The following is a 24,839-nucleotide window of genomic DNA, read 5'->3' as shown; positions in this document are numbered from 1 at the left end:
TAATCTATGACTAAGATTACCTGTGGGTGAACAATAGAATTAAGATTGTTTTGGAAATTCTGAAATATGTGTGAATGCAGGATGTATGAAATTACCCAAGCAAACCAAAATAATGTATGTCTGCCGATTTAATGAGTCTGACTTACGCCAGTGAAATATGAAAATCCATTTTTAACTAAATTTCCAAGGCTAGGAAGGATAAACATAGTCATTTTTAATACATTTTTAAGAATGTGTTTGTGTATTACAAAAATATATTCTTCTTATTATTTTCACACAAAATTGAAACTATAAATACTGCAGGATATCTGCTAAGGTAGTAGTTTTAATAAGGAAACGTTGCTGTGCATACAAAAAGTTTAATTTATATTTTAAAAATATGTGCAAGATATTAATAATAAATATTGTATTTATTGCAATTGTGGCTAGTGCGAAGGCAGCAGCAATCGATAGCTCAACCGAAGTCAAAAAGGATTCAGCCAATACAACGACAATTGTGGGAGCAACAATGTCGAACACAAATTTCACCTCACAGAATATTGACATTGGTGAAAAACCAACTGTCAACCAACCCACCAGCGTAGCACCGGATGAAACTGTAAATATTAAATAAATAATTTAATTCTTTTAAATTTTTATTCATTTTGAATAAATGAATAAATTTCATTTTTTTTAAGACCTCAGATACGGAGACAGCAGCAAGTGTTTTCGATCCATCAGTTTATGCTGGTTTGGTGCCACCGGAAATATTTCAGCAATATCTAAATCAATTTGGTGGTGCCTATGTACCTTATCCAGTTGCAGCTGCTGCTTATCCAGCACCAATGGGCTATGTGCCACCACCACCACCACCTGGCTATCCAAATCCTTATGTTGTGCAAACAGGCTATGAAGGCTTCTTAGTACCCACCACAGATGTTAGTGAAAATACCAATAATAATGATGGTACGGAGAGTGTTCTTTCGTTAGTTCTAAATCCACTCAGTATGTTAGGGAATATATTCTCCACCACTGTGTTTCGTGTCATAGCAGCAGTCTTATCTACAATTGTTATGATCTTCTTCAGCACTGCTATACGTAATTTTATTTGTACTTTTACACCTTTCTGTGATGCGGCCAATGCCCTGAAACGCAGTGGCACTGCTGAAGTGGTGGGACGCATGATTGCTGATGAAATGACACCGGAACGCATACGTCGTACGACGGAATTTGTGCGTAATGCCTTACGTAAATATCAAGCCATGCAGAAATTAAGTGATCAAAAGGAAGATTAGAAAACTCTTGGATAAAAATTGCGTGATACTTGGGCTACCTTGTGTGGGGAATAAGTTGTGCAAATTCGCTAAGTTATTTGCTTATCACTTCACAACATAATATAATAGAGATGTTTAATAATAAAATAAAATTTTTTAAATCTATTAATAGAAAAATTTGGACTTTTTTAATCTGTTCTCTAAAGGTCAAGAGATTAATGAAATCCTGTTGTGAAATTTATGATGGGTTTCTGTTTTTAAAGAGATAATATTGTTTTGATGTTTACTCTCCTCAGGTTGCAATGTTTGAAAGAGCATTTTGAAGTCTAGAAACTATTCTGAATTGCCTAAATATATATTTTTCTTATCATAGCTTGAAAATTATTATTTCGTTAAAGAATTCTATGGATGCATAACAAATTTCACTCACACTACTATATAAAGACTGTATACGACGAAAAGCAAGAATATATATTATTCATGATCAGCGGAGTATCCGGAGAAAAATAGATTCCACCTTTATAATACAATTTACAGATAATATACTGTAAAAACATCCTCCAATGACACAATCCTCGTTTCTCCATTGTTCATGACTTTTAAATAAGACATTTGTACACTAAATGACAAAGATACATATGTATGGCCCACTGTTAAAACATATATAGAATATTTTATAAGTTGATCCAAATATAATAATTTTCATAAAAATAAAAGTCTAAACCAACTATTAAGTCTACAATGTGGTATGTGTATTTGGAAAGTTGAAAAGGTTTGTACCCAGATATTTACTTCGGGGACTTGCAGATTTCAAGATACACAAATACTTTAAAGATTGAATGCGCTTCGATTCAAAAATTAAAAAAAAATAAAGCAATGAATTGATTGATTGTTTTATTTTTTTATTTGTGTACTGTTTACCATAATATTGGTAGAGCTTTAACCTCTCCAGTCCTCCGTGAATAGTGAATATTGATTAATTCTTGTTGGTGTCACACAACTAATAATTTTTGTTTATTACATCCAGTCACGAACCAAAATATTTTAAGTACATAATAAAGTTTTTCAAAAAAACGTCAACATTGTTACTTACTGAAGTCTTTAATTAATACTGAATTAGAAGTAATTTTTATAGTCATAGTAAAATCTAGTACTGCATTTTTACGGTTGTACTGTACATTGTAGTATACAGTAGTAATAGTAATGTCTACTAGGTATAATCTAGTACTGTACATTTTAATAATATTTTTAATAGATAAATAATCTAATTAAATGGTTGTCAGCATGGAAAAGTCACTATTGGCGTGACATTCCAGGTAACCGTCAGACTAAAGAGCTGATTCATACTTACAGTTATGGTAAGATATCCTTCTTTAACAGTACAGAGTTGGAGTTGCTGGTGGGATACTTGACAGGTCACCATGGACTGCGTTAACACCTAAACAAAATGGGTCTGTCCGAAAAGATAGATTGTCGACTCTGCTTAGAAGCAGACGAGACTTTCAGTCACATTCTTTGTGACTACCCAGCCTTGATCTGGACCATGTGTAGATCACTGGGTCGAGAACTACCCTTTTGACATAAAGAGAATGTCTTCTGTTCGGTTAAGGTCTGTTGCAGCACAAAAGATCAACCATGGTCGCAGTGCTCCGGTCCGTAAGGAGCTGGTACCCCGTTTGTTGCTATTCCTATTTCTAGTCTAATTAAAATACATACATAGCAGAAAATTATTCTGATTTAGAGAATTGTAGAGAATTGCAGATAATTTACCCACTTTATCTCTATTAAATTTTTGGTACTTTGTGCTGAATGCATTTTTAAAAGCTTATGTTATTAATATATATTTATATATGATATATATTTTTATTTTTACATTTGTATATATATTAAAAAATATACACGCAAGTCTCGGCATGAAGTTGGAAGTTTCATGCATTGTTAATTACATCGAAAATAATTTCAATTACATGCATTGTATCTATTTTCTCATAGACAGGTTTGTTGGTGGCCTTGACTAAATGCGATCGGTCGTTGTCCGTAGTTTAACCCAACGTAGCCCAACTATAAATATCTAAATCTACCACTATTAACGGTGCCGTAACAAAATCGAAATAAACATTAAAAAGAAATAACTACAAAAAAATGAAATGCGATTGCTGTTACACAACAAACCGTTTTCTGTATTCATTCACCTATTAACATAAAATACAAATCAAGATACATTTATGTGCGTGTTTGGAGATAAACCCACTTGATTGGATACAGTCAATGAAATGAATGAAAGAAAATACTTTCATAAAAAAAATGTATGTTAAAGAGGTTGACATATGAGTTATCAAAATCTACGTCAGAGGGGCAATATGACAATTGCGATCCGCTTTAATATAACACAATCTAAATACAATATCTATTGTAATTACAGATTGTTTTTCCAATGGGTTTGCGTAGGTTACAATAGTAAAATTTTCGGAATTTTTTAAGTACGACCTCTTTAACTCTTAAAACTCTTAAAAATGTATTTAAGTTATGTAAAACTTGAGTTTCATGTCAATAACTAAAACTTCTCGGTTTCATTTATTTAAGCAATTAAGTATTTAAGTTGGATATTGAAATATCTTTTATACGTGAAGACACTGTTGTTTCAATCGAATTTAATTCAATTTTAAACATTTTATTAAAAAATATGTATAATAAAATTAACAGAAGCAAAAGTGCCAGCTAACAACAATAAAAAATGTAGGAGTAAGAAAGTTTCTGTATATTAAACCTGTATACTCGTATACACATTTCCAATCATGAAGAAGCCGATCTCTATCTGTCACACAGCGTGTGAATCTGAAGACTTAGTAAGGAAATTTCTGTATATAAAACCTGTATATTCGTACATACACATTTCCAATAATGAAGAAGAAGATCTTGACACATGCTATACATATATCTTCAGAATGTTTCAGAGTTATACGCTTTTAAATTTTCTTATAATGAATGTGACTCTATATCGAAACTCTATTACGTATATCTCTAAAACGACTTCCATATATTAGTATGACAACGTATTGATATTAACATTAACATTATTTCAAAGATAGCCGGACTACTCTTAGCTGGTAATGACTTTGTTTTATTGATACATACATATTTTCAAGTTCTATTCCAAGACAATATAGTTTGCATATAAACGATATTATTAAATTATCATAAAAACTTTCATACGATAATGAAATTTATAGTTTCAGAAAGTAAAAACCATGTCTATTAAATGAAAGTAAGACAATATGGTGTATTCAGATGGAACTAGAGAATTCTAATCTTGACAATAAAACACTGCAAAAAAAATATTTTGTATATAGTATATCGCTACAAATTACAGGATCCTCGGGGAGGTATGCAGATCTGAGGTCAGTTATTGTTTAGTCTGATAAAGTGATAAACAAAAATCCAATCAAGGTGTAGACAGGGGTTATGAAGAAACCTCGCTGTTAATAAAGAGTAAAAGTGCAAAAGTGCAATGACTCAACTAGCCTTAGCATAATAATAATTATTATAATGATTATTATGATTTAATATGGTTGATATGGGATCTTTTCCATCCAGTACTCTCAAAATGATAGATGTAGTTGTTTTCAAAAGATTGCTTTTTAATTATCTATATAGGTTTTTTTTTTTACTCCAATTTAAAATAAACAACTTATTCAACTATAGTAATATTTAATTACAACGACTGGTCTAGACTTAAGTATGGATGCCATATAAATACACAGTTCTGCTATAAGGGAATTCTATAAAATTTGAATTTATATTAAATAGGATATTTGACCTTTAATGTGGCTTTTTTAATCATAAGTTAATATATTCCTGTAGCTGCATACATATATACTATTGAAGTTAACAGTTTTCTTCACAGATTGAAGTTTACAGACGTTAAAAACCTATAAGTAAATATACTTACTATACATACAATATGTACATACATTTCTTTATGCTTCTATGAATAATCGTTGGTTTTGATTGCTTTGAGACGAAATCCAACAATAATCTTAAAAATTTAAAAGACACTGAAAACAAATACTCAAAATCGTTGAAGCCGAAAAACTCTTCTAAACATTTTTATTCCATGAATAAAACAGCTAAAGAGCGGATTTTCCAAAAACCCGGCATGTGTTATGTAGAAACCAAAATACTTAAAAAACAAACTTTCGTGTTTAGTTTTATATCTGATTCAAGCTAAAACTATGAATAATACTTAAAACAAAATAAATATATATTCGGAAATAAATACAGAAATAAAACCTAAAAGTTTGACAAAATTAATTTATACATATGTACATATGTATGTACATATGTACACGAATACGAATATAAAAATAAATACCAAACAAGAGTATCTACAATTTCAAAATAAACATCGTATCTGAATTAGTAGTAAACAAATGTATCTACACAAGAGCTTTAGTAATTATTTAAGAATTGATAAACTAAAACTCTTGTAGAGCAAACGAAATAAACTGCCAGTACTTTTATTCCACAAATACTCTAGCATTTTGCAGTTTGTGATCACAGCCTGATTCATAGGCGTTGTGCTGATAAGTGTTGCCATGTCGCATAAAATGCAAACAAAATTGCAAGTCAAGTAGCTATGGTTTACTTAGATAAGATATGAAGATATTGTTCACAAGAGATTGCACTGATTTTTATCTGATAAGAGTTATAAAAAAAGAAAGTTGAAACTGTTAGTATGAATATAAATCATTTTATTATTACAATTACCGTTCGTCCCATTTAATCTTTCTTTGATTTGAAATGCATATCGAATGTTAAAAATTGTTATTTTTAAGTATTCACCATGTAATTTATAAACCTAAACATATTGAGGTATAGATTTTAGAATTGTAAACATTTTGCATTAACTATACAAACAACTATTAAACACCATCTAAGATCGGTAATAAAATCGCGACTTCTAAGATACTATAATCGTGTCTGCAATGCCATGTGCTTTTATCTACTATCTGTATCTAATAGATTAATTCACTCACTTTAAACTTAGAAAAAGACATCCAGTGAATCTGTTACATTTATCGTAAAATTTTCAAAATTTAACTGATCCAAAAATTTTTCAGGCTGATTATTTATCATTTTGTATATTTTGCAATTTCTCATAAGTTGGCAACTCTTGTTGTACACTAAGAAATAATTAACAACAATTTGAACTAAAAAAAACTATCATAATTTGCTTGAGCTTACAGTGTGGCAATTGGCAGCGCTATCATATTTGCTTGTGAGCTTTTTCAATGTTTATTATGTTTGAATAAATGTTATCATATATACATATATTTTTTTTTTTGCACTGTCATTCTTGATTAAAATATTATTTTTGTATTATTTGTTAGCAAATGTTTTTTCAGTGCAATGTTCTTTCTGCCGGGTGTTTATTTATATTTTCCATGCATACTTACATATTTTTTTTTTTTTTTTTTTTCAATTCATACGTTATTTATTGAATCTTTCAATTTGGAAACTAACAATAAGTGATCAAATCTTAAAACTAAATTTATTTTTTTTTTCCTAAGCCATTGATTTGGAAAAAATTATTAAGACATTAATTTATTTAATAAAATAAAATTGAAAATTAATATTAAAATTAAAATTGAGATTAAAATTAATTCAAGAAATCACATTCAGTTCAATTAAAGAAAATTTATAATATTTTAAATGAAATAAAAATTTTGAAGGTTAACAGATGTTAATGGTGTCCTTCTTTTTTAGACGTCTGTGGCCTTTGTTCAGTAGCAGCATGTAAGCTAATTGGTTAGGATGGTCTTACATATTATACTTACATATTAAAATATGTATGTACAAATGTGTGTATAACAAAACAGATAACTCGTATTAGGTTTTCAATTGAAATATCAAATACAAGTGTTTATAAATAATAGATTATAATATTCCTTAGAAACAAATTTTATAAAAAATGAAGTACATATTTATCACAAAAAATATTTTTGTTAAGAAATGTGTTTATATGCACATATATATATGTATGTATGTATGTATATGATTGAAAAGATAATTTAGTCTTACAAAATTCATATAAAATTAAATTAAAATCAATATCAAATAAATGTATGTACCATAAACCCCATAAAAGCCAATTCACTTTTCTTTGCCTAACGCAGTTTGCAGCATTTTTAATAATGTTTTTTTGTTCCTTCCTATAATTATTTTAATAGCGGTTTACATAGGAAAAGGACATTAAGCGGTACAAGAGCAGTAATAATTAGAGTTGTAAATGAAATAAAGTAATAAAAGTAAATTGTTAATTGCTTCCTTACAGTTACTAGCATTTCAATAAATTGAGTAGAAAGCGACTTTTTAGAGCAATTAAACCGTTTATTTGACAAAGTCGTGTCTGACCACAATAAACAAGACAACTTTTTTTCTAAATTACTCTCGTTGCATTCGCAAAGTTATTTCTAAAAGCTGTCCCCAAATGCACTGTTGCCAACAATACTCACGCTCACTCACTCTTCCACACTCTTTTACAAAATTGCCGGTATATTTTCGATGTACATACATACATACATACATATATTTTGTATGTTTAAAGGAATTTGTATGAGGGTGTATAGCTCCCATATTAAACAAAAATATATCAATAGTTTGTAAATAGTTTTTATATTTAACTTAATCTCATAAAGTCTATAAAAAACTTATGAAGCTTTGTAATTCATAATATCAGCAAAAAAAATTCATTGTATTTGTAAAATTATTGTTTCATAGCAAGTGAAAGGTTAAACAAATTTTGTAATAGCTTAAGCCCCTTTTAGTATGCATGTGAACATACACACACATATCAACCGCTACATTTCACTTTTTGGATGGCATTCGTATAGGAAACTATAATTGAAGGTAACGTACTGTTCATTGTTGTTGCTATGTTAAAACTTCGCCTATAAGGGATTCACTTCAAATAGCCAAACTCACATTTAAAGCTTATATATAGAATATTTTAAGATTTGTATTGAAATTAGCATTAGAAAACTATATATCAATGATCATTGATTTTAATAAATTAATTACCTTTTAAAATAATTTGCCTTTTGTTTAATAAACAAAATATATTACCAATTCCGACTAGGTATTTGCCGCGCACAACAGCAACAACCAACTAGTTTTTAGAATAATTAAAAAATGCATTATATATGTATCTAATAGTAAAATAATTGTATAAATATTTTTTTAATTACATACATACATATGTATATCAGAAGCATTTGGGTGCCACATTAGGCTTTAATAACACACGCTAAAAACTTCAAGCTTTTTTACAAGAATGACTTAAATCTTATTGGAACATTTTGATCAAAAACATAGAAATTCTAACATTTGCTATTGTGTTGTTTTTTTAGGATTTTAAAGCAAGGCATTTACACTGCATCAATGTTCAAAGGAGTATTATATGTAGTACGAAGATTACGAAAACTGCAAGATATACTTAAATATGTCTATAAATTTTAAAATATTATTAATACTCTTAAGTACGAAAGTATAGTACAAGTATAGGAAAGATTAGTTATACTAAGCTAGAATTTTTAATGAGTTTTTAATTTTATATGTTTGTACTTGTACTTGCAACTACACAGCAAAAAATTTTAGTTGTTTATGAAAATATTTATGTGCATATATATGTATGTGTATATGGTAATAGAAAGGTGATAGTTTTGTTTTCAGAATGCTGAAAACTGTTCAGACTGCTTGTTTTTCCATATCCCTCAATAAAAAGTTTTTATATAACAATTTATTTAAGTTAAAACTGTATTCTAACTTACTGAATGTACAACTGCTTTAAATACATATGTATGTATGTATGTAGATAAAATTATCTTTTGAAATGCTTTTTTTATTTTTACTTATAAATTTAAAAATTTTATTCTCATTATTTTTCATAACTTGCAGATATTATTTATTAAAATATGTACAGATATATATGCATGTAAATTTGAGTACATATTTTTCATTAACATACATATGTATGTATTAACTAAAAATGTCTAAACAAAAATATTAAATACATAAAAGTCAAAAATGCCAACAATATTAAACCTAAAAAGTATGTTTGGCAATGATTCAACATAGCCGGCCGGAATACGAAAATGAATAGCAGAGAAAAAATAAAATAATTGTTGGGAGAAGAGAGCAGCAGTGAATAATGCTGAATTCATAAGTTGGTTGTAAGTTGGTTACAATAAAAACTCGTTTTTAAGTAATTCAGATAAATAAAATTATTAATTTATATAGTTTTTACAGTTTTGTAAATGCAGAAAGTCTTTTAATTTTTACACAAACTTATATTTAAGTTTCCATATTTTTCAATGTTTGACTGATCTTTTGTGCACTATTTCTTCTCTCATTCACAATTCCAATGAGAAATGAAATGGAGAAAAATCCAATTCACACTATTTTTTGCTCTTTAATGTTCAATTGTTTTACCGCTTTTTATCTCTTACTCATTGCAAACAATGTGTTGGTGAGAATATGGTTGTGCTACTCACACCAATAAAATGCAAAAATTTGCTATAAATGCAGCGTGATGCTCTAGCTAATTTTATTATAAGTTTATTTGCGAAGTAAGTTGGTTGGGTTTGTTAAAACTTTTATTAATATTAGCAATATTTTGTTGAATTGTGCGGATAAATAAGTTGTAAAAAGTAAAAAAGAAAAAAAACTGTTTGTGTTTAATTCAAATTTTGTGACAAACAAGAAAAATTGATTTTTATTGCCATAAATAAAAATGCTTGTGTGCTTAAAGTTCCTTGCGTTTTTGCATCCATTTTGATTTTTGTTGCTGCCAACTTTCTTAGTAAAATTTTTTAAAAATTAAATTATTATTTAATGGCAACTTTCATATTGTATAAAATTGAAAAGTTAAAATTAAATTAAATTTAAAATAGTGCACATGGAAAAAAAGAAATAAGTTTCAAAATTTAATTAAAAATAAAAAAAATAAAAAGATTAATATTTTTCCGAACAGTCGTGTATTAAAATAAAGCATTTATTATAATCTGTGTGATTTACCCGCTTAGATATAATTTTATCGTAAAATAGTTTTATTTGCACGGTTTTTATTTTAAACTTTTCTTTATCGTTGCAGTTAACCTATAACAATAAAAAAAATGGATTTCTACTACTTGCCCGGTTCTGCACCATGCCGTTCAGTTCTAATGACTGCTAAAGCTCTTGGAATTGAACTGAACAAGAAATTGTTGAACTTGCAAGCCGGTGAACATCTTAAACCTGAGTTCATCAAATTGAATCCACAACACACCATTCCAACCTTGGTTGATAACGGTTTCTCCGTTTGGGAATCACGCGCTATTTGCATCTATTTGGTTGAGAAGTACGGAAAGACTGATTCCTTGTACCCAAAATGCCCTAAGAAGCGCGCCGTTATCAATCAACGTTTGTACTTCGATATGGGTACTTTGTACAAGAGCTTCGCTGAATATTATTATCCACAAATATTCGCTAAAGCTCCAGCTGATCCTGAGAAGCTTAAACAAATTGAGACTGCCTTTGATTTCTTGAATACATTCTTGGAGGGGCAAGAGTACGCTGCTGGCGATAGTCTCACCGTGGCTGATCTTTCCTTATTGGCCAGTGTATCAACATTCGATGTAGCTGGTTTTGACTTCAGCAAATATGCCAATGTTGCTAAGTGGTACAACAATGCTAAGAGCGTTGCACCTGGCTGGGATGAAAACTGGGCTGGTTGTGAAGAATTCAAGAAGTATTTTAACTAATTTTGTTAGTTTTTTGATATTATAGAAAGTAAAATAGATACGGACGACGTTCGTTTATTCCCATTTTCCATCGATCATAAAAAAGATAATTATTTTAGTTATGTTTTAAGTGTTGAACACTGAAAAATTTGTTAATTCCAACTTTTGTAGGAATTTAAGTACATAAAGTATTTATATTTCAATTAAAAATACATAAAAATTGTTAAGTATGCAACAACATCAACAAAAAGAATATACATACTAAGATATTACTAAGAGATATTTAATCAACGATATTTATACAATAAATAAATGCTAAAAATTTTAAGAAGTTGTTTTGTTTATGAAAATTTATGGAGTATTTATAGTAAGTTTTAACTATTTATGCTGGTTCTCTCCATTAAAACCAAAAATTTATTAAAACTTGTGTTTAGAAAAGTCAGTGACCGTATGTATATAATTTTATATGATATTATATATGTAGTGCAGTTAAAACTGTTAGAAGATATTGCGTATATATACGTATGTACTGTTCTATAAAAACAAAGAGAGGCAGATACGTAATGAGAATGTGACCTTGACCAAGAGAAATATGAAAATAGTTTTATAAAAGTAAACAATGACTTGAAAAATTCCCTTTCAAAATTTCTATTATATATGTATAGTTTACTATGTATATATGGCGAGATATATATACTTATATATACAAAAATATTTGTTTTAGAATCTGGAGAATTATGTTCGGAAAATTTAAAAACTTTCTCCTATTCAAATAATATAAAATATTGTTAGTCGATTAATTGAAGAACATAGAGAGGTTCATCAAACATTGTGAGAGCATGAAGCATAAAGATATAATAAGAAGTGCGTTAAAAATCGTTTCGGGTTATCAAAAATTTTGGCCTGATTGAATCTATTTTATTATAAGTGAACTGAACATTTTTTTTATTAATTTTCTATGACTTCTTGTGTCGTAGTGCGGACATTATGCTCTATTATTTGTTGCTGAAAATTCAACTTGAAGAGAAGAAAATAATATTCGAGGTTTTGCAGTCTTAATTCAAGACACAAAACTGACTTACGTATGAATTATGTCAGCAAAGTTGATTACAGCCTAACTTATATTAATATTGAGATCTAAGTTGAGCTCTAAAACAAAAACAAGTAAAATGAATTTTTGATATTGAATGGGATTGAGTTTGTTTTGGTATTTTAAATAGTGTTTTAAACTAGATTTATTACAAAGAATGTCCATATATGTGATAAGTAAAATATATACACTCAAATTCTGTTTTCTTAAGGTTAATTGTTACACTCTTAAACACTAATCTTTATTTAAATATAATTATGTGAATAACTTTTGAAACTTTCATTCTTCATTTGGGAAATATTTTTTAATGACGCATAGAGAAACGAACTAGTTCCGGTGCGTCACATAAATTTAGACCAACTGCGGTGTGCACTAACCTTGCAGATACTTGTTTTCTGCTGAGTGATTCCAATCAACTTTTCTGTTTCCATTGCCATTAATCTATGTGTGTATTATCCAACAAATGTATTTCACATATGTTCATTAAAAAATTTATTGCCTTTCTAGGTTTTTGACTAATATATACTCGGTCCACCTGCACTGATTCAGATTAGTTTCACAAACGTGGTAACCGTTAGTTAGCATTTTTATTGCCTTTTACATATACTATATACTAGCTTGAGTACACCCCTTATTAGCATTGAATTTAAACTGCAAAATTTTATTTAAAAAGGCAGAAGACTGTGAATAAAACTATAACTTAAGTAATAAATTATTTATTCATACAAATGTAGTGCAAATCATGTTCATTTTATTAAGGAAGTGTCTACTTCATTTCTTTTTTTTATTTTGTTTTTTAAGTTTTATTTTTTATTCAATCAACTATCCTAGATAGATTTGTTTTGGTATTACTAAAAATTTAATATTATTATAATTTAATTACATTTATTTTTAAGTAATTAGATTATATTGTCTATTTGAATATATTGGAATGGAGTTTAAGTCAGTTTTAAAGGAGATCAGCTACTTCAGGTTTCAAGTAGATTTTATATTTTTTTATATAAAAAGTCTATATAGACTTCATGGTAGGATTTTGTTAAATGAGCAACAACGATACTGAATAAAACAATATTATGTGTCATATATGAGTTTTCTATAATTAATCTTTGAGTTTCGATTATTTGAAGTGATGGTGATTTGAATAGCAACAGCACAAAAGTTAAAATATTTTAAAACTGAAACTGTATAGTTATTGGAAATAAAATCTTTAATTAAAGATTAGTTGAATGTAACAAGGTGGTTTTAAGTATAGAACACATTCAACGTTCTCGTTCTTCTTTTATTGGCAAAACAGTAGTGTTTTTTCTCATAACAACAATGCAATAAAAAATTAAATAGAGATAGTTTAGTTCAATCAGTCGAATTTATTATGATAGTATAATCTATTATTTTTTTTAAAGGAATACCAACAGTAATTATGATTCCTTCATATTAGTGCATGCCAGAGTTTACCTAAATTCACATGCTTTCCCACATTCCAGAAAGCATCCACAGTATGTTTCTCTTGAAACTCGGCTAAACTTACTGCTCTGTTGGTTCCCTCGGTTTGGAAATGACTAACAAAGTTTTTATAATTTAATGAATCCATTTGGTTTTTAATTTTCAATTATATATCTTTAATTTACGATGATCTAAATATTCTTTCAAAATTAAAATAGTTAAAAGACTAATATTAAAAAAGAAAAACAGTTGAATACAACTCATCTCATCTAAAAATAGAAATATTTTAGTGTTGAATTCAAACTAAAATGAAGAAAGATAGTATAAATTCTAAAACTTTTATTTTTAAATATTTATTAACACAATAATAAAATTATTTGCTGAAATCACTTATCATACATATTGACAAAAAAAAAAAAACAAAACATTCTTAGTAAATTTGTTTTTGTATACTTCCATAAAAATAATTTAAAGTTTAAACAAATATATGCGAATTGATAAAAGGAAACTTCTAGAAGAATATTAAGCGATCACAGCAAACATTACGCTGATAGAGTTGCCAACCCTTAAATATATGCTACAATACTGCAAGTAAGATAAGATAATATAGGAAAACAAAACAAAACAAATGTTAAGTATGCTATTAAAGATAAAATTATTTTATTTATTAATTAGACATTATTTACTTCATATGAAGGTTACCTCCAATACTAGTTTCAAGGGTTCGTAGTGAATTATTTCGCAATTAAGTTAAGTTGGTTGCTTTGATAGGTAGAGATGTATTTAAAATATACTTTTTTTTATAACATATAAAAACCTATGAATGGATCAAAAATATATGTAGAATTTTTGTTTTATTAGGCGGGTATGCAACTATTCCAAAGTACGTATTTACAAATTTATATTGCAAGAAATTTACATTTAATTTATATTGAAATTTATATTGATTTATTACAAATGTTAACTACACTGTACGATTTTAGGTTATTTTTCAATATTTGGGTATTAAATCCAATAATTAATGTTTTTCCTTCAAAACGTTTTATAAGAAATTTTTATTTTAAGCGATACGAATTTCGTATCTCTAGTATACTAATTCCGAATCAATAGATAAACATTTTTGTTTTAATCATTCCTGAAATTCCCCTCCTTTCTTATGATTTAGTCTATAAGCTAATCTTGTTTAGTCATCTTTTTATTCTCAGCTTAAGTTGGAGTTGACGAACAATGCTTGCTAACAGCATGGGATGTTAGTATATTCACACTTCCCATAGATTATTGAGTTTAAAACTTGTCACAATACAGATTTTTATACAAACTTGAATACGAATTCAATCTATCAAATACATATTTTTAATGTAATAAGCATATATATTATAATATGAATTATATATACGTAAAGTAATAACTAGTGGATTAAGTTCTTCATTTTATTGAAACTTGGTAACACTGTTTTTAGAATATTTGATTATTAAAAAAAATCCAAACAACTACAAAGCGTGGCCACTGTTAGCGCTGACGTGTTTGTTTGTGGGCTTGTACATGCTTTGGATGTTTGAGTAAACTTTTTATTTTTGTTGGTTTTTGCACTGTCATCGTGATTATAAAATTATCTGTTTTGTTTTTATTGTTTTTAGTTCACAACTGCTCTACAAAGCACATAAAAAACTATGTTTTTAAAGTGAGCGAAGCTGATGGGGGTGGTGGCTATACACACATACATATGTATGGATGTGTACACGTACACTCTTAGCTGACATTAAGTAAGGAGAGTTCTTCGTATTTTAATATTAAATAATTTGCTGATATGCGAATAAAGCTACTGCAATTACAGACCCAAGTGGTTTGTATCAATGGTAGAAGTGCTGAAAGTGCTTATCAGTTTACAAATTCTTTAAGAAAATTATTAAAAAAAAATTTTTTAAAAACTAATAGTCACTGTATCGTTAATTAAGCTGAAAACAAAATTTCATTTCAATTTATTATGAAATACCTTGGGTGCCTTACGGTGTTGACTATTCACTATACTATTTATTGCCTATACCTATGTATATATTAAGTATATAGATAGAATAATGATAATCGTCCAAATAATAGTTTAGACTCCTTTTTTTTATGTTGCAGAAGGCGGATAGCCAAAGTTTCAATAGAGACATGGATGTAGATCTCAACTCTTTATCCCTTTATATGAGCCTGAAATCTATTAAAGCTGCTTTTAAAATAATGAAGAAATATCCTATGTGATTTATACGTAAATATTCAATACATGAGTCCTATTGTTGTAATCGAAAGGATGAGAGAAGAACAGCTATACATAAACCAGAAAGTACGTTAGTTACTGACGCAGAATTAGTTAGATAATAGAATGAAACTGGTGAATTGATTAGGAAAAGGGATTATTCTAAACACTTTCAACATGGTCTCAGAAAGTACAATTGAACAGTAAATTGAATTAGTAATATAGCTGACTGCAGCTTTTCTAGAAATAAGGAAATGTTTTGTAGAAGATGAAGATCGAGTAGATCTACGTAGATGCAAATATGAGGGGCAAATTAAAGATTGGGAAACTAGGAATAGATTTAACAGAATAAATATGGTGGGCGATTGGATATGACCCTAGGCAAGTATGAATAGGTGATCGTCCATGCGATTGATTTTCTTTGTAAAATAGACCGCGTGATTAGAGTAACGTTTACCACAATACTCATATATGTATGTACTCATATATGTCATATGTTTTTTTGATAAAATCATACAATAAGAAAAATTTTATTGTTTAACACTTATTAACAAAAATTATATTTTTCTACTGAGTACTTGTGAAGATATAATCAACACAAAATGAAATCAAGAAAATTGTTCTTATTATATAGGAAGTTTTGTTGACATTAGTATTTTCCTACGTCATCATAATGACCCACAAGTGAATGGCACAAGTGAATTCCAATGATGGACAATATATAAAATAATCAAAACTAAGTATACTGTCCTTCGTTTTCTAAGGGAATTATTAGTTCCTCTTTTATTTCTACTTCTACTTATCTTTATCTATAATTATTATTTTTGTATAGAAATGTTGTGGATAGTGGTAGTAATAATAGTAATTATATATTAAGTAATTGGTCTATACACATTCAGTTGCTTTTTAAGGCATTCAAATGAAAGAAAATTACTTTCTTAAGAAGGTTGGGCTCACAACAAATTTATTTATTAATTTTATTATTTTCGCTTTGATTATAGTGTCCGTATTCTCTGTGTTAGTTATTAAAATACTTGATGGAATAGGTAGTCTTAAGTTTTTCCCATTCTCTTAGAGAAAACATATTTATTTTCTATTTGCTCTGCGAGACATTAAAGCAGTGTATGTGGATATTGATCTGGCATGTGTTAGCTGCATATAAATTTTTAATTAAAATTCAATTAAAAGCTTGAAATAATAATTATTAAGTTAGTGTTCTTAAAGTATTAAAATTTAATTAAATAAATACTTGAATAAACACTTGATAGATATATGCATACCTACATGTATATAATATTCGTACATATTGCTTATAAAGAAATTGTTTATACTTTTATTGTGAGTGGAGAGTACTTTACTATAAGATTCATATGATATTATATAATGCATATGTAACTAAATATAACGTATTTTGTTATTGTTATATATATTTAACTTAATAAATACAATAGCAAGTGTGGAAGCTTAATATATTATTATCTATGCTATTAAAAGCTTCTGTAACTTAGCGGTTCAATGGAACAGTATTGTTATTAACAGCGCGATTGACAATGTAACAAATGCCAGCCAATAATTTTGAAATAAAACTGCAAGCTAATTTTCTATAAGCGCGAATTTAAACATTTTTAAATATTTAAGAAAACATTTTGTTTTGTATTTGTTGTTTTATTTATAATACGTGACTTGTTTCAACTTTTTACAAATACATTTTTAAGTTGTCACTATGCAGTTTCTACTTCAAAATTCTTTTCACCGGTTTTCTAAGACCGTTAAGAAGTACACAATACCAATTCTGTATTTGTATTCTATATATGGATATGTAAGCAAAAAGAGTTGATGTTGTTGTATGTAATTGTAGCAATATTACAGGTTTTATGTATATTTAAAGCTTACTAAATATTTTATTTTATTATAAACAAATATTCTATAAATGCTTTTATTATTTTTTTATACATTGCAATTCTTTAAATTGCTTAATAAGGCAATGCACCCAGTTCGTTCTAATAACAGCGGCTGAATTCTAACAAGAATACTTAAAAGCCAAGAAACTTGTTGTACATAAGTAGGTGCTGCTTTACCTGCTTTACCTATAATGCCGTAAGAAGCAAAAACATAGAAAATTTTCTATGTTTTTTGTAAAAAGGCTTGATTTTTATTTTAACAGAACTGTTAACTTGATCAGTTTAAATGTAAACATTTTTACAAACAAGTATATATGTATGTTTGTAAATATATGTATATTTTAATTTGTAATAGCTAAACCAGATTTAAAATGATTTTACTTTTATGAAATACTAAACGAAACGCCGGCCGGATATTGGAAACAAATAATATAAAAAAAAATAAACAAATAAATGATCATAAAAAATCATACACTTATGGCATTTTTATTAGTAAAATATTTTTAATTTTTCCGTACATAAAGTTTTAGTTATAATAATCAAAAGATGATAAAAGTTAAGAAAGGTGACTGAAACTGAAGCAAACAAATTATGAAAGGAATTTGGAGAACTGATTGCAATAGATGTTCTTAAGTTTGCACTTCTTTTAAATTTAACTGAACTGAGAATTATACTTGAAACTTTATTGTAACAATTTTTGCATTATATATATAGGTATGTATAAAAAAGACACAAATAGAAACGTTTTAAATTACTTGGTTTTTATTTAACCATTGTTTTATTAATATATTTCATAACATTAGTATATTTGTATAATAGTTATTATGTACATAACAAATAACACGAACTTTGAAAGTCATTATTTTATCGAAGTTTAAAATACATTGAAAACATAGAAGTAAGAATTATTTCTATGTTTTCGCTTGCATTTTGTATTCACCAAAAATAATAAATGAATTATTTCTGTATTCACTTAACAATTCTTATCGAATAATTCGAGTGTGGCACTCAGTTTTTCTTTTTGCTTAGTCATCCACATCTCACTGGAGAAGTTCTACGGAAGAATTGATATAGCGAACTGAACTTCTAATCTCTTTTTAATAAACTCAAAAAATTTGTATAAAAATTCGTGGGCCACGAATAAAATTTTCATTATTAGTTTACCTTTGAAGTAAGTAGTTTGGAAATAAAAAGTTTAATACAGATTATTTATTGGAATTCGAAATTAATTATATTCTGTGCTATTCTGAATTTAAATTTGTGATAAGAACTTCGTTAAATCTAAAAAAAGTTTAAGGATCAAAATGGATCCTTGATATTAATTTATATTTGCTTAAATTATTATTCGATTTTAGAAAATAAAATTTCAAGAAAGGATAAAAGTAATTCCAATCATCGAGAACTATAAGAATTGTTCTAGAAACTAAGTTCATTGTATTAACAATAAAACAATTTATGTGTTCTGATATTACAAGTGTTTTAACAGCGGTTTTTTTGAGAAATTATTTCTTATTCATTGTGTATTCATTGTGTATTTTAAGTGCATTTTACAAGCACTTTATTTTCGATTAATTTTGATTATTTATTTTATTGCTTCGTTTAGACTTTTATATATATTTACATAAATAAATACGAGTAACTGAATTGAAAGCTGTAATTAAAACAGAAATATATACATAAACATAATATTATACATATATAAAGTAATGGGGAAAAAATAATTTTTTATTTTAAAATAACATTAAACTACTAATTATAAACTTTTCCTCATTACAGTTAAGTTCAAAAATCAATCAAAAATGGATTTCTATTATGTACCCGCTTCAGCACCATGCCGTTCAGTTCTAATGACTGCTAAAGCTCTTGGAATTGAGTTAAATAAGAAAACTTTGGACTTGCAAGCTGGTGACCAACTTAAGCCTGAGTTCATTAAAATAAATCCTCAACACACCATCCCAACGTTAGTTGATAATGGATTTTCCATTTGGGAGTCACGCGCAATTTGCGTTTACCTAGTTGAGAAGTATGGAAAAAGTGATTCTTTATACCCCACATGTCCTAAAAAGCGTGCCGTTATCAATCAACGTTTGTACTTCGATATGGGTACTTTGTACAAAAGCTTTGCTGATTATTATTATCCACAAATAATGGCCAAAACTCCGGCTGACCCAGAAAAGTTTAAGCAAATAGAGACTGCATTTGGCTTTTTGAATACATTTTTGGAGGGTCAACAGTATGTTGTAGGTGACAGTCTTACTGTGGCGGATCTTGCTTTATTGGCTACTGTTTCAACATTCGATATAGCTCGTTTTGATATTAGCAAATATGCCAATGTTGCTAAGTGGTACAATAATGCTAAGAGCGTTGCTCCTGGTTGGGATGAGAACTGGGCTAGTTGTCAAGAATTTAAGAAGTATTTTGATGGATTACCTTAAGTTTAATAGTTATTAAAAGTAAATAAATGTAAGAAATTTGCATTTTTATAATTTTTAATAACATTTTTGTTGTTATTTTGTTAAATAATATTAAATTATTAAAGTAATAAAAAGGATTTTATTACATGAATTAAATTATTTTTGATTTTATACAACAAAACTACTGAATGCTGAATTATTAAGGAGTATTAAATAATAAAAAACATAATAATATTACATGTTTCTAATACAAGAACATTAAAGAAGACATATTGAATTGGAATTACTTGCTAACAGTTTAAGATGTACTATATAAGCTGTGCACCGCAAAAACATAGCACGGTTATTCATATAATTTCTATGACCTTGATAATGAGGATGAAATACGCTCTTCAGAGCTACAACTACAACAAAAGTCATACTGGGGTAGACCAAGTAGGTCTTCTTAGTTTGCAGAAACCTGTCAGCACCAATATCACAGTATTGAGCAGATTCCGTTTGAGTTAAAGTAGCTGACTAGTATATTTACGGTCAAGTTGGGATCCAGTGGATCTTTAGAACTGACAAAACCTTTCATTTGTCCAGGTTGTTTTAGCTACACTTAAATATTTTTGTTTAATTGTCAACATAACTGTTACAAGAGGCATACCAATACAGAAGGAATAATTGTCAGAAAGCAGAGTACCTGTCTTGGCAAGCCTTTTGCCCTGATTTTGCCCGAAATGTCGTTGTGTTTAGGTAGGTACCATCTGAGGTGGACACTCACAAGCCCGGCCTTCTTCAACTTCTAAGGATATAGTTGTAGTGCTTATTGGAGATTTAATAGGAGTATGTCAGTCCGAGCAGATTACGATATTTAGATAGAGAATTTCATTGCATACGAAACTTCAAGCTCTCAAATTGAAGAGTTTAAAAAAATTTATTTCTGAATAAAGTTTATATTGATTAGTAGAGTATAAAAATCATAAGGTCAACTATATATGTGTTCGTATGAACTATAAAATGTTATAGTGCAATATGTACGCAAAAAGAGAGCGAACGATACACTTAGATGAGCTTACGACTAATTGGAATAAGAACCATTATTAAGGGGATGTTTTCAAAAATTGAGTCTTCATATTTCTATTTTATGGAAAATAACTTCATAGAAATCAATAAGTTTATTTTATTTTTAACCAACCAATTCATGTCACTCCACTACAATACAAGCAAAAATGTTCTATTAACATTATCGACTTATAAATAATTTGTTCAAATTATCAGTTTGCTTTTATCTCCTAAAATACCAAACCACGCTGTCTAATTGAGTCATTAGTTTGTATTTGACTAAGACAAATTATCGACCGAGTTATTGTAATAAAAATGTTATCTATATATCACACATTAGTATATTGGTATATTGGGTGCATGGCGGAATTAGTGCACTGTCATGAATAATGATTTGTAAAAAAATCATCCTCTTGTGACGCAAATATTTGTTGTAAGAAATATTTGGTTTTTTAATAAGTAAAAATCTTCTTTATTCAATTTAACATAGCACTAGTTGTTCTGTTTTTTGATGCGAAAGTTCATCACGAGAATTACTGGCCATGTAATAGTAAAATCAAGGCCCATTAAAATAAAATAATGAGGCTCTGACTTTGTTACAAGATACTTGCGTGGAAGTGTGAATAAAGTCACAGAGAATTAGATGGGCTAGCCATGTAGCACAACAGTTAACTCAGTGGCTTAAAAACTGTGTTTCAAAGAATCAACGATCTGAAGCGTTCACGAACCAGTTAGCTTAGATTAATTTATGTCAATGTTCCAGTCGGCCAATCGACCAACTTACTTAGACAATACAGGCAGAGAAATCTATATTCCTGCTTCGGGTTCATTTCGATACCGCTGCTTGACACACAATACTTTAACTGCTTTACTTACTTATGTTACTATTCTTACTAGTGGTCAGATTATGTGGTTTCAATAATTAGAAAACGATTGCGAGAAATTTTAAGAACTGGAAGAATACTGTAATAAAGAAAAGAGGTGTACATTAGTTGTAGTGCCAATAATTGCCCTAGAAAAACGTTATAATACCTAGTTTCAAAAAACAAAAAAAAAGTAATTGGTTTGGTGTGAGCATTAATAAGCAAATTATTTCAAAATTGAAAGCCATTCCTCATTTCTAACTCAGTCATTAGAATTTAATGAGAAATACTAATACCTTATCTGGGTTAACTGGGAACTATTTTAAAGTTCTTATAAGGTACAGGATATTTTTACACCTCTATGAGAGAGTTTGTTATGTTTGCGTCAGAAATTTCTCCACTTCTAGCTAGTACCGGTCAGCTACAAAAAATATGTTTTACTGTTTCTTTTTCCTCCTCATCTTTACAGCTTTACAACAATATTCATTGAAGGGTGCTCTGAATCTGAGAGCATGTTTAACAAATAGTCAGTTACCAGTTATAAAAGCCACCATATTAAAGATATCGTATCTTGGGCTGAGTAAGTCTCTTGATCTTTATAAGATGAATTCAAACTAATTCATTAAAGTTTTGCTGATTGATTAGGAAGTAAGCGTCTTACAGGTCTCTCGTATTTTATTTAATTACAATACAATACTTAGAGTATGTCTATGTCATAATTGGAATTATATAAATTGTATACTCCTATAAGCAATCGATTCCTTACAGTTTAAAGAATATGTTTTTTGTAGTTGAGTCCCCCCCAACATGTTCGTTACAAGATGTCATTCATAAAAACTCAGTACAAATAGTATTTCAATTAAAATTATATCAAATATAATTTAGCTGCGAAAAAAATACTTATCGATTTTTGTTATTGTATTAATGTTTTCCACATCAAAAAAAAATACTCTCCATGGACTGAAAGTACTTTAAATACCGAACAAACTCACGAACCCAATTCAGTACTACATTGAATTCTTTGCAGTCAACATCGAGTGGTGTGGAATCTCCGAATTAAAAAAGTAAATTTATGTTGAATAATTATTCTAGCAACTAAATAAAATAGAGATAATTATAGCCAAATAAGATAAATTAACTTTTTATTGTTTTTTAAAAAAAATTTTTTTTTCTTTTTAGTTTTAGTTTTAGAATAATTATATATTATAGTAGAAACATGACTTGCGTATATTGAATAAATCGTATGATATCATTTTTATTTGCGTTCTAAAAATATACTTTTCTATGAATTATATTTTAAATAAATTTTTATATTAATATTTACAGTTCAAGATGGATCTTTATTATATGCCCGCTTCAGCTCCTTGTCGTTCTGTTGAAATGACAGCCAAAGCAGTTGGAGTGACACTTAACAAAAAACCTTTAAACTTGATGGCAGGTGAACATCTTACCCCAGAATATTTGAAGATAAATCCACAACACACAATTCCAACTTTAGTTGATAATGGATTTGCAATCTGGGAGTCTCGTGCCATTATGGGTTACCTGGTTGAAAAATATGGCAAGGACGATTCATTATATCCAAAAGATCCCCAAACACGTGCAGTAGTCAATCAGCGCTTATACTTTGATATGGGCACCTTATACAAAAGCTTCTCTGACTATTTCTATCCGCAATATAGACTTAAACAACCAGCTGATCCGGAGAAGTTCAAACAAATGGAAGTAGCTTTAGGATTCTTCGATACGTTTTTGGATGGACAAACGTATGCTGCTGGTAATAGCATCACTATTGCTGATTTTGCATTGGTAGCTACTGTTTCTACTCTTGTACTTGTCGGAGTTGATATTACCAAATTCCCTAATGTTAATAAATGGTGGGAGAATGCCAAGGAAACCGTTCCTGGTTTTGATGATAATTGGGCTGCTTGCTTGGAAGCTAAAAAGCTATTTGATCAAATGAAAAATAATTAGTTTGCTTAGATGTGGAAATATGTTTAAAATTTATTTATAAGCTCAAAAATATTATTTAAAAAATATTATAATATTGAATATTATAGTTATATAGTATAAACTCAAAATAAATGCACAAAATTAAATTTGAATGTAATATGTTTTTATTCTTACACTTTACAAAAGCTTTAAAATTACTCAAAATCTTGATTATAGATTACCTTCAGCAGCAATTTTTAAAATATGTAATAATTAACCAAATAAAGATGTTTTTCAATAAAAAATAATAAATTTATTTCACACCATCTTAATCAAAAAAATACTTACCGAGCATCAACCACTCTGGATACTTTATAATACATCTGACTGTAATAAGACAGTACTGGAGGTATATTAAAAACCATGGTTCCTCAGGAGATATATTAAATCGTGTTGTTCCTTATTCTGTCTGTGAAGTATTGACTTAGAAACTTCATTTTGATTTCAACCACTAAAACGGCAATGGATTAAATGACATGGAACTATATCTTTTTTTTGTTTTGTAGAACATGTGGAGCAAGAGATGTTGAAATTCTCTTTACACTTTTTTCAAGTGTGTATCAAATCAAGTGCTATTTGCAAAGAATTAAAAACATATTAATTTATTAATATTATAACAAGATTCGCCTGCCCACGATTGCAATGATATAGAAACCAACAGTCGCGAGATTACCCGGTCGACCGCTGAAGAGATGGCGAGAATGCTGGACACCTGGCTCTGACATACAGAAACATAACCATTTGATATGTCATTATTTCACATAAATATATTCAATTCAATTGTTGTATCGAAACAGGATTTAATCCTTTATTAAAAAAAA

General features: G+C 28.4%; 4 protein-coding genes across 4 annotated transcripts; all 4 read left to right on the top strand.

Moving 5' to 3' along the window:
- The first annotated feature begins 508 nt into the window (after window positions 1-508).
- Window positions 509-1,274, top strand: LOC119676817. Its single transcript, XM_038088076.1, has 2 exons — window positions 509-598; window positions 678-1,274. The coding sequence occupies exons 1-2, from the start codon at window positions 509-511 to the stop codon at window positions 1,272-1,274; spliced, it is 687 nt and encodes a 228-aa protein (XP_037944004.1).
- A 9,106-nt stretch (window positions 1,275-10,380) lies between these two features.
- LOC119679425 (glutathione S-transferase 1) lies at window positions 10,381-11,137 on the top strand. Its single transcript, XM_038091773.1, has one exon. It carries the CDS (start codon window positions 10,427-10,429, stop codon window positions 11,051-11,053), a length of 627 nt encoding a protein of 208 aa, XP_037947701.1. The 5' UTR covers window positions 10,381-10,426; the 3' UTR covers window positions 11,054-11,137.
- Window positions 11,138-19,458: 8,321 nt separating this feature from the next.
- Window positions 19,459-20,183, top strand: LOC119683090 (glutathione S-transferase 1-1-like). The gene has a single exon (XM_038096696.1). It carries the CDS (start codon window positions 19,502-19,504, stop codon window positions 20,135-20,137), a length of 636 nt encoding a protein of 211 aa, XP_037952624.1. The 5' UTR covers window positions 19,459-19,501; the 3' UTR covers window positions 20,138-20,183.
- A 2,835-nt stretch (window positions 20,184-23,018) lies between these two features.
- Window positions 23,019-24,040, top strand: LOC119682510 (glutathione S-transferase 1-1-like). Its single transcript, XM_038095969.1, has 2 exons — window positions 23,019-23,090; window positions 23,353-24,040. Exon 2 carries the CDS (start codon window positions 23,359-23,361, stop codon window positions 23,998-24,000), a length of 642 nt encoding a protein of 213 aa, XP_037951897.1. The 5' UTR covers window positions 23,019-23,090; window positions 23,353-23,358; the 3' UTR covers window positions 24,001-24,040.
- Window positions 24,041-24,839: the final 799 nt, after the last annotated feature.

The sequence above is a fragment of the Teleopsis dalmanni genome, chromosome 2 (genome assembly GCF_002237135.1).
Source record: "Teleopsis dalmanni isolate 2A chromosome 2, ASM223713v2, whole genome shotgun sequence".
Taxonomy (NCBI): Eukaryota; Metazoa; Arthropoda; class Insecta; order Diptera; family Diopsidae; genus Teleopsis; species Teleopsis dalmanni.
This window is presented reverse-complemented; position numbering and strand designations above follow the sequence as displayed.

Coding starts and splice junctions, on each gene's coding strand:
- LOC119676817 (XM_038088076.1), top strand. CDS start 509: ATGTCGAACACAAATTTCACCTCACAGAATATTGACATTGGTGAAAAA. Junction 599..677: donor GCGTAGCACCGGATGAAACT/GTAAATATTAAA, acceptor ATTTTTTTTAAG/ACCTCAGATACGGAGACAGC.
- LOC119679425 (XM_038091773.1), top strand. CDS start 10,427: ATGGATTTCTACTACTTGCCCGGTTCTGCACCATGCCGTTCAGTTCTA.
- LOC119683090 (XM_038096696.1), top strand. CDS start 19,502: ATGGATTTCTATTATGTACCCGCTTCAGCACCATGCCGTTCAGTTCTA.
- LOC119682510 (XM_038095969.1), top strand. CDS start 23,359: ATGGATCTTTATTATATGCCCGCTTCAGCTCCTTGTCGTTCTGTTGAA.